General features: G+C 39.0%; 1 protein-coding gene across 1 annotated transcript in view; it reads left to right on the top strand.

The window, feature by feature from the left end:
- LOC104944522 (BMP/retinoic acid-inducible neural-specific protein 3-like) overlaps window positions 1-10,296 on the top strand; it is a 35,833-nt gene extending 25,537 nt beyond the window's left edge. Inside the window, exons 4-6 of the mRNA XM_010770065.1 lie at window positions 247-502; window positions 3,176-3,398; window positions 8,403-10,296. Coding sequence (XP_010768367.1) covers window positions 247-502; window positions 3,176-3,398; window positions 8,403-9,519 — 1,596 coding nt within the window. The 3' untranslated portion in view covers window positions 9,520-10,296. The remainder of the gene's footprint in view (window positions 1-246; window positions 503-3,175; window positions 3,399-8,402) is intronic.
- The last annotated feature ends 877 nt before the right edge of the window (window positions 10,297-11,173 follow it).

Raw genomic sequence — 11,173 nt, forward strand, 5'->3', positions numbered from 1 at the left:
AAGTTAATTGTGCTGTACTTTGAAGAACCCTAAAAAAAGACATGTGTTAATTGATAGAGCGGGTATAAAGGTAAAGTTGAAAGAGTCGGAGATCTGTGTTGACGCACTGAAAAGCTGGACCAACGGACAAACGTCTTTCACTTTTGAAATTCGCCACATGAGGAGCACGTCGCAGAGAGCAAGAAACGGTGATTCAATGCAAGCATGTCAAAAAGACAGTTAAATTTACTGTCTTTCTTCAAAAAGAAGGAAGAGGTAATAGACACTTCAAAACGAGTCAGAAAAGCCTCCACAAGCAGCGACGAGGGCAGCTGCAGCGGTCATGTTGATGGTCAAAACCAGGAGGAGGTTAGCGCCGCAACAGCTAGCCAGCTAGCTAACCGACAGCTAGCCAAGCCCGGGCAGGAGGCTGGCACCGTGGCAGCAGCGGGTCAGGTTCACCGCCAGCCGGAACAGGAGCCAGCTACCGTCAGCCAGGTGGACCACCAACAGCAACGGGTGGGTACCCTGGCATCAACTAGCCCGGTACAACAGCCGGAGCAAGAGGCGAGCGGAACTGCGACATCAGCTGGCCACAGACACACGCATTAAAAGCAGAAAAAAAGAGATAGAGGACAATCCGGACATGCTCGTGATGTGGGGTGTTTTAAACAACTAAATATGGTGAGCAAACATACTGTCTATTAATAGGCCGCCGTGCCAATCTTTGAATAGGCCTAATAAATATCTTTTTTACACGTTAAACCTGTTGAGAAATTAATTGCTGGCTGTATACTGAAGTCCCACCTGTGGTGATGTGGGCATTTGCCTATGTTGTGCGTACTAGCCTAAAAAATTATAAATTATCGTCATAACATTTATACCATGGATACTATTTGAAATTGAGGCTTGTAAGTCCCACAGCGTTGCAAGTGGACATTTTCATGTTGTTTTCAGCACCTTTTCTGTATACGTTCCGGGACCTGTACGCGTCTCGTCATCCCTGAGCTGTCATATGTACTTTGCGTTCCGGCACCTTATGATTTACAAATTAAGCACTGACCGTAAGTAAGCAGTAAGCTGTCACACCTCAGAAACAAAGCACAGTTGCTGTAATCTGTTAGAAGCCTACTGTATGATGTAACCTCTGCAACACTTTAACACTTTCACATTTTGCAAGTGAACCACATTTTTTGTCGGTTTGGTCAACACAGCAGCTAAATATTGTTTTGTTCACTTCAAGATTCCAGCTTTAGCTTTTTGCGAGGAGATTACATTTTTAAATCTGGTTCACACAATTGGATTTTACCTCAAATCTTAGATACTCAAAGAAATAGCTCTTTCTGTTTTCCAGTCATTATTGGAAATCTGAGATGTATCCACAGGCTCTCAGGGCATCTTGCTGTTTCAGTCGTTTACAGCCCAGCCTTAAGCCGTTCTTTGTGCACCTCGATGGCTCAGTGTGTCCTTACTGGCTACATGCTTTGGTACTGAGGACAATTTGATTAGCACACAGCTGGCAATAACTTAAGCAGCAAGGTGCCCTGAGAACTGTGGTTGCAGTGTTGTATTAAATAAAGAAAAATAAGTAAGTTCCTTTGAAAAGCCCTGGGGATCCACTTGTATATTTGATATAATGGAGAACAACTAAGATCAGCCGCAAATAGATTAGAAATCACAGTTACTTGATGGCGGACATCATTTGCTTTGACCTTTTACTGTGTGATGCTTTAATTTTGAAAATGTATTTATATGGATAGATCAGTATCTACAGTTTTAAAAGATGTCCTCACTACTACACTTGTGTTTTTCCCCTATGTGTCGTATAAGATATTGGTTGTCTACATTTTCCTCGGGATGCATACAGTTTTTATCTTTCTATACAGTTGCGGTATAGAATATATCAAGTCAGTGGGTACAACATTCACGGATCTAAGAGTCTATATGAATCTTACAATTAACCAAACATCAAAGACAAACACATCATTATTCGCAACCTTATAATTTAACAATTAAAGAAGAATCGGCAAAATGAGCATCTTGATACACATCGTTACCATCCAAACCTGATTTATATTTAACAATGCCCAGAATATGTCTGTACTTGTGCTCCTCCAAATCTCCCAGTGTTTTCTATTTTTAAAATCATACCTAAAGGGGCTGTTAGTTTCCTGGGTTCAGCTGCTGACAAGATAATAATGGTGGGCCGAGAGTGAATTCCCTGGGATGAGGGATTGTCGTTTTGGTGATAAAATAATGGTCGAGCTCAGCAGTAACTCTAAGTTTCAAACTGCCGTGGGAAACTGGACACTATGAATATATATAGTAATAGTTTTGTGTACTGCACTTAGTCAATATATTCTCTTGAGCAATAATTGTTACCATCTTGAGATCTGTGTAGCTTTTAATGCAATGAGCATGTACTGCCCCCCGATGCCCCCTTGGTGACGTTGACTGAGCCTATTTCGAAGATGTAAAGTTTGACCAAAAAACAGTGGATGTCTCATTTTCAGAGAATGTAATATGTATGTTTCAGGGGATTGGTTGACAATAGGAAAACTAGTATCCATTTGACCCCCAATATGATGTTATAGTACAAATGTCAAACATCTGAACAGAAGTCGTGAAATCAAATGATTCACCCCCTGAGAATAGCTCTCGTTTCAAAAGGCAGGCCATGGAAAGCTCCCCCCAAACACTATTTTCATATATTTTATTACAAGCTGTTTAATCAACTTATTAATTTCGCAGGAACATGTAAAACACCTTGCATAATCACCAGGGAAGCCATTGGCACTTAATTGGGTTTATAATCAGATGCTGTGTTATCAAGATAACGTGTACTAATTACAAACAGTGCAGTCATTTTCTCATCAGTGCTGCACTTCACATTGATTTTCCATACAACCAATCATGACAACGATGACAATATTGTTATTGAGTGCCTTGGAATGTAATCAGTTTGCTGTGCTGTGTGAGCACTGGTTTTAATGGTTTCCAGCCTTTTTGCATTAAAGTATGGATCAAACAGGTCACATCCAGTATGCCCTAAAGCTCTTCAGCACACAGGGCCTCCACAAAGTAACTCTCTCATTTTGGTTTGACTAAATCAGCCGAATATAGTTGGAAGGAGGTAGGAGAGTTAGTTTGGCGGAATAGTGTCAACTCTAACATTTCATGTCCCACTACCTTGCAGATGAGTTCCAGAACTTCGTTCGAAGGCTCCCCACGTTCTATGCCCTGAACACATCGGCCATCCAATACTTCTGGAAGGCGGAGCCAACCATCCACGAGCGCTACAAACAGCTGGAGCTCAGCACCCAGCAGCTCCTGAGCAAAGCCCAACGAATCATCAACAAGCTATTCACCCTCAGCAAGAGGTGTCGCACTCAGCCCAAAATCATTATGCTGAGGGAGAGGTGAGAAGCTGATAAGTATTCCTGCTGACTTTCTTGTTAATTCGGATGTGCAAGTGTGTGTGTGTGAGGTTGTTCATGTATGGAATTAAGCACAAACTCCAAAAGCCTGCTGCCGTGTCACGATTCCTTTCAAGCAAGCTCTGAACGGCAATGCTCATTTATTTTCTTCCGCACACGCTTTGCTATGCCCTCAACTTCGCATTATGCTAATAATGCACACAATGTACGAGCGCTTTGATATTCCACCGAGGTCCTGCTAAAGTGTCACACCTTGATGACTTGGCTGTACTCCCAGCACAGGTCTCCTCTACATGCAGGGAATCAAAGCCACCCTCCTGTGAAATTAAAGTTTGCTGTGTTTTAAAAGAATATGCTAAGTTTGGGAGATGTTCCTGTTGGTTAACTAGCCTGAGATGAAATCATGGACAAAAAAAGTTTTCCTCGTCTCCTCAGTACATCATTCAATCTATTTTTTTCCTCACACAAAGTCATATAGTCTGCAGACTCCAAGCCTATGAAAAATAAATGTGATTTAAGCAGTGCTGTTAATGCAGCCAGGCTCATTTTAGGGGCTATTTCAGGTGAAAAACTCTGCAAATGGGATGTTAGCTGCATAAATCTCATCGCCCAACACCAAAGGGAATATAAACTATATCATTATCAGAACAAACATATATGCACAAGATGGATTGTTAACCTCTGCTGCTTTAATTTCTTTCTTATGTTGGCTTTCTTGTTTACTTTTTAACATAGCAAAGACCAATGCTTTAGTGTGAGATATTAGGATACTTCTAATGATGTAAAACACGTTTGTCCTTATTTCCCTAATAGACTCCCCCAAGGGTTTAGCTACCACTGAACAAAATACAAGTTTGGTCTCCTGCAGCATGTATTTTAGGGTGATCATGTTTAAAGGTCCAAATATTTGACACAATGGACACCGTCTCTCTCTTTGGTGGTCATTTGTTGTCTCTTTGTAGATGTTTTGTGTCACTTTGTTGTCATTATGTGTTTATATGTGTATTTTGCATCACTTTGTGGTCATTAGGTGTTTCTTTGTAGTCAGTTTCATTTCATTATTATTGATACGTGTATCTTTGCCTGTACATAATTAGGTCGCTCAGTAATCCATGTATTAGTAGTACGGATGGAGCGGTTATACAAATAACCGTTAGATATAAGTAACACCTAAAATGGACCAATTCTTCAAAGGAAACGTCATCTGAAAAGTCTGAGAGAGGACACTGTGAAATGTATCAGTGAGACTATAGCCAGGCACAGTGAGAAATAGGTCGATAAATGCGCATGCATTACACCGTTACTTTATCTCCTCTTGGCAACACTTGTTTATCTTTCACACTACTTTTTGTATACCTCAAGTCCCCCATTTTACCCCATGATTCTGAATGGATCACAGCAACTCTTATCTAGTACACTATGATTGAATGAGCCAGTTATAGTCATTCAGTCGGCAGTTTTACAAATGAATAATAATTTCAGATCTGAAACCAAGAACATATATAATTGTTGAAGCATATATTAACCTATAACCTACCTAATATTGAATTATATTCACTTGTGGTTCAGTATAGTTAAATTATTTGTCTTCTACTCTTTTTGTTAGGCTCTGTTTTTGTTTGTCTGGTTTGGATTAATTGTTTACAGTTTTCATTTGAAAGGGTTATTCTAGTCAGATACAGAAAGACTCCCTGTTGAAAACAAGTGCCAGTATATAGCACTATTTAATCACAATGAAATAAGATGATGCAGTTATAAGTGACTTGTAAGTGATGAGCTAATAAAAAGGCACATCCATAAGTGCCTCTGCGTTAAAACTAATATAAATTACAACACTTCAGCTTGAGAGTATCTAGAGGGAGCAGATATAAAAACATATATTGGGAGTGGGAATACTTAAACTGGATATTTTGGACCCTGCTGTGATTTAACCTGGTGCTCTCAAAAGGTCTTAGCAGGAGTCCATTAGTTCATTTAAAGAGGTTCACATCTATGAACTGTGGGAAATAATGTATTAACTTTGCATTTAAAAGATCTGCACAAAATGCTGTGCTAAATGACATGTCAAATGTTGACAAGGTCTGTAATAATGTGCCATTTTACTGTTTAACACGTAAACAATGTACAATGATTTTCCATATTCTACAACATATTTCCCTATAATCTTGCATTTAAAGACCTTTTTAATAGAATATATATTTTCCTTTTAATTGAAAAGAAACGCTTATGTATCTCTGCATCAGTATGAAAAATAAGGAAAAAGGGGAACAGAAATATGATGTGCTTATGACTTATCCATTTTAAGGGTTCTACAGTAGATTAACTCCCTAGTCTGGAGATAATAAAATATTAATGCTTTTTTCGGAAGTCTGAAATTACAAGGTGTCAGAATATCATCGATGGAGCCGCCATGCTAATGTTTTTTTGGTTCATTAAGCAAACAAATATTGCATCTTCTTTAGGGGGAAAGTTTTGCTCACTAGTGGAAATTGAATATGTAGCAGAAGGAGAAAGTTAGTGTGACGCATTGATCAGTGTGAAATGAGCTGGCAGACAATGAACAGATTGCAGAGTGAACACCCGGCTTCTCTTTGGCCTGCGCAGCACACTGCGTCTGCACGACAGTTTACATGTCGTGCTGACACAATGCGCTTTATGGTGGTGGGGAGGCTTCCTCTCTCTTGCTGTGCACAGCCCACGCTCTGGAGGTGAGATATGCACAGCTGACTCTAACTAATTTCAGAGGAGCTGGCCAGTGTTAACACATTGTATCCACTCAGGGTTCACACAGACCCTTAAAAATACTTAAAAGGCATTGGTTTAATGAATCCTAAATGGTGTTAACATTCCTAAAATCAAACTTCTCCCAAAACAGTAGGATTGCATGAACCATTTTTTTAATTAAAATGTTGAATCTAAAAACCTATTAAAGGGGCCCTATTATGCACATTTTTAGGTTTCATAATTGTGTTTTACTGCCTCTGCTCAGTTCTTTTTGCCATCGAGAGCCCAGTGATTGGTCTGTTGTGATTGGCAATCTCAACCATTTAAAGATATCCCGCCCCTTAGCCTATCACAAAAAATGTGTTGGAGTGCTGAAGCGGAAGTTTAACATAGTAATGTCACTATGTAGCAAAAGTAAACAAAGTACTATACATGAGGCATTTTCAGGCATGGGGGAGTGTGTTGGAGAACAACTTGTGAACTTTGGGATTTGAGAAGACCCCAACAATTATATTAGGGTCCCTTTTAAAAAATACATAATGCCTCTTGCTCACAGATATTTAAGGCAGTGGAATATAAGACAGTGTTTCTCCAATTGTTGTACTGCTTAATAAATGTAGCAAATCAGACTCATTCGCAGTAATTGGAGTCTGAGAGTCTGAGATTGTAAAATGGTTTTATGTTTAAAATACAACATACAAGTGAACTGAAAATGTTATCTGCTTGTATGCAATTGTAATTCTATCATCACAAAGCATACAGTAGTATGGCTTTATCACAATTAACTTGGTATGTCTATGCAATAATGATGGGTTCCGGTAGCCGAGGTATTAATGTTACTTTGTAATACAGTTAATTAAAAATGATTGCATTCAAATATGTTGTATAAAATCAAACAAAAATGATTATTCTATTAGAGGATATTCTGTGTTCTGCACTGATTAGCTATGTGGAGCAGTTTTCAAATTAGAGCTTCATATAAAATGTATCAAAATGCAGTCATTAGTTGAGTTCGAGCGTTTTGTTATAAATGATTGCAAATTGCTCTCATCTGTTCTACTTGGCCATGGCATGCTGTGTGCACACATGCATTTGAAAGTTTTCATTGTCTCATCACATTTTGGTAAAGAAAAGTCAGCACCACACACTGCTATAGTAATTATTATGTATGTGTATAAATGGGAAATGCACTGATGTGGACCCTATTTAGAAGTGCTACAAAAATGTCTTATGTTTGCTCTAAACTGGGTTTGTAAAGTTGTGAATATAAACGTGGCTCACTTTCAATGACTTTGATCTAATATTCATCATTAAAGATAAAATTCACTGTGTGTCAAATAGTTAAACAACTGCTGGGAACAATGTTCAAAAATACCTTTATTGAATGTAAACTACTGATACCTGCGCCTTTGTTTGCCCTAATTTAATTTAGCAGCTGCAAATGACCAAACTAACAAAACTGCTTACTCTGCACAAGAACAAAAGGGGGGACTCAGAAATGTGACAGATGTGGAACAAAGTGAATGAAAAGACTGATCTACAACATTATATTCTTGGCATGTTGGCCATCTGCTTTCTTTTTTAACAAAACAAACCCTTTCTTTTACAGCATCAATCAAAGTGTAACAACAAAGCAATCAGAATCCAAATAAAAATGAATTGTTCTGCTATGAGCTTATCACACCAGGAGGTATTGTCATTTGATGAAGCAAATTAGCTAACTTTTAAGTGCTAAACGAAAATATAGAGCTAAGGATTCTTTAACATTACATCATTAGGTTTTATATATCTGACCAAAGAATATGTGGGCAGAGAAGCATTTCTTGAAGGATTTTATGCCTTAAAACTGTTTTATGTATGTGGTTCCGAGCAATGGTTTTGTTACATTTGATTTGAAACTTTTCTGGATGTGTAAAGAAAGTAATTTTGTGTTGACAGAAAGAGAAAAGAGAAAACTTGATAATTAAACTCAAAATTGTATTTGTTATGTTTTTAATTGTTTTTAACTTGTTTAAATATAGATTAAAGAACAAATAACAAAAGAGGCACGAGATGAAAACTAACATAACATAAAATGAAAGAAAAGGAAAACGTGTTCTTACATTTTTGTTTTCATTTAAAAAGAGCTAGTTACACAACTCTACTTACTATAATTGTATTAAATCCCATGTAAAGTTAATACTCATGTAATCATGTGGTTTTGAGTAGCTTTGTATCTTGTATTAACGGTAAATCTTACATACTTCTATTTTTATTTAACAGGCCCTTCACCTACTGGCTGAACTACATCCTCTCCATCATGTACTGCAGTGAGAACAATCACATCGGTTCTTACCTGGAGGACACCCGGAGCTGCTCCTGTCCCTACGAGCACCCCCCCTGCCAGGGTGTGATCCCCTGCACGGTGGGCGAAGGCACCTCCTGCGCCTCCTGCTCCTACGAGAACCGCTCCCGCTGCGCCACCTGCAACCAGGGCTACATGCTGAGTCAGGGCCTGTGCCGCAACGAGGTGCCCGACTCTACGGATCACTACATCGGCTTCGAAACAGACCTGCAGGACCTGGAGCTGCGCTACCTTCTGCAGAGACGCGACAACCGCATCAGCATACACGGGATCTTTGTCAGCAACGATGTCAGGCTGAATAACTGGTTCGACCCGTCATGGCGGAAGAGGATGCTGCTGACGCTGAAAAGTAATAAATACAAGTCAAACCATGTCCACATGCTCCTGGGGATGTCTCTACAGATCTGCCTTACCAAGAACAGCACTCTGGACCCCTTGCTGTCTGTGTACATCAATCCGTTTGGGGGGAGCCACTCGGAGAGTTGGATCATGCCCATTGAACAGGACAACTACCCAGACTGGGAAAGGACTAAATTAGACCTTCCCTATGATTGCTACAACTGGACTTTGACTTTGGGCAACAAGTGGAAAACCTTTTTTGAGACGGTCCACTTTTACCTGCGCAGCCGGATCAGAGGGCCCTCGAGTACCGGGAATGGAACTGTATATTATGAACCCTTGGAGTACATGGAATCGGGGAAAAATCTCGGCTACATGAAGATAAACAGCATCCAGGTGTATGGCTATAGTATGCATTTTGACCCAGATGCGATCCAGGACTTGATTTTACAGCTTGACTACCCATACACTCAGGGATCGCAGGACTCCGCCCTGCTGCAGCTGCTTGAGATCCGGGACCGGGTCAACAGGCTCTCCCCGCCCGGAGCTCAGCCTCTGGACCTTTTCTCCTGTCTGCTGCGCCACCGGCTCAAACTGTCCACCACGGACGTTGCCAGGATCCAGGCAGCGCTGCAGACTTTCAGTGCCAAGCAGCCCAACTCGTTGGAATACGAAACTACCAAATTATGTAGCTAATAAGTGGGCGGGCGGCCAGGTGCACAGATGGCGGAGCAGTTATCACACAGGCATGATGACGGTTAAGAGCAATCCTGGAGTCGAGGAAGGGGACATTTGGGGGACATTTTTGTTGTCGTCATGGATCTCAAGAGTGCATTTTAGATCCTCATGTCAGCTTTTCGTATAAATTTGTACAACATTGTAGATTTAAGGAGCACCAAACTTGCCTCATACTGTAGCTTTTTTTCTTTCCTCTACGGATGAAAATAATAACTTTGACAGTTGATAGTATAAATGTCAATCTCTGCCATCACTGATATGTTGCCAGTGTGATGACGTTTGTAGGTTGCACATATTTAAATCGCTCATGTACGTAAACAAAAACTTTTGCTGAAGTATTACCCAAGCAATGTAAGCATCTCACAGATATAAACATCTCAACACATCAGCATGTTTTTTGTTTATACTTTCCTCATCACATTTACTCCCCCCCCCAGTACAAAGATAACCATACATCCTTGTTTTACTACCATTGAACTCCCTTTTTAACCTGGAACATGATGGGCACCTCATTGTTTTTAGCTTTCCATTCAACAATAAACTCCTTTTTTTGAAAACTGTACTACACATTTTAGTAAGAAAAAGACAAACAACAACTCAATAAACAAACAAATGACGATGTAGTATTCCATATTTGCTGATAAAAACGAGACCATGATCACAATATATGTTTCATGTGCTTTTATTTTTATAATGCTGTTGTTTGTGAAAAAGTAAAAAAAAAAAGTAAAAAAACAGTGTCTATAAAATGTATAATACAATTTGTTAATACACTAAATAAAAACATTTTTATGTGTGGTCTATAGATGGTGTACTTTTCATACAAGAAATACAAGGAATTTTCCCCAGCAGCTTAATTGCAGCAGCTCGTTAAGGTCATTAATAACACCTGTGCTTTTTCCGCTATGGCACATCACTGTCTGTCGTACATGGTCACATTTTATAAAAAGCATTTCAGATATATTTCTGTTATTCTGAGGTGCTTTCAAATGCTTCTGGATCTGTTGTCAGACTACTGACTATTCAAGGCCAAACATGCAAATGCAAAGGCATAATGGTGGCTGTCAAGGGGAAAAAGGTTCTACTACTCAAAACATTTCTAACAGAAGAAACATGCTCCAGCTTCAGAAACAGTGTCAATTGAAAATCACATACGGAAATTCAAAAACAATACTCAGAAAAAAGCTGCACTTAAAATGTTTGCTGCAAAAAGCGAAAACAGAGAAGAACAGCTTCTAGGAGGAGCTCTAAAAATAAATTCAAATAAAGATTTTCAGAGCTTATGATGATTATGATGAAATTTATTTGGCTAGGTCGGACACAAAAAAACCTAAACAAATATGCAAAGTAAATCCATTATAGATATATGTTCAGATAAAATATGCTTTAAGAGGAATGATTTTAAATGACTATATATTTTTTGGATGAAAACAGATTAGGTTATTGGGAATCCAATTTCATATTTTCTTTGTGATTATCACAATTTCAAGATTAAATCATTGTAAAGCTTAAGTGTTGGTTACTAGCTATGTTAAAACATATTTAAACATTGAATTATTATATAATAATATTATGCCTGATGTAATCATCATGCACAATAAAAAAGTTGCAA

This window comes from Notothenia coriiceps, unplaced genomic scaffold, assembly GCF_000735185.1.
Source record: "Notothenia coriiceps isolate Sejong01 unplaced genomic scaffold, NC01 NC01_scaffold00008301, whole genome shotgun sequence".
Lineage (NCBI taxonomy): Eukaryota > Metazoa > Chordata > Actinopteri > Perciformes > Nototheniidae > Notothenia > Notothenia coriiceps.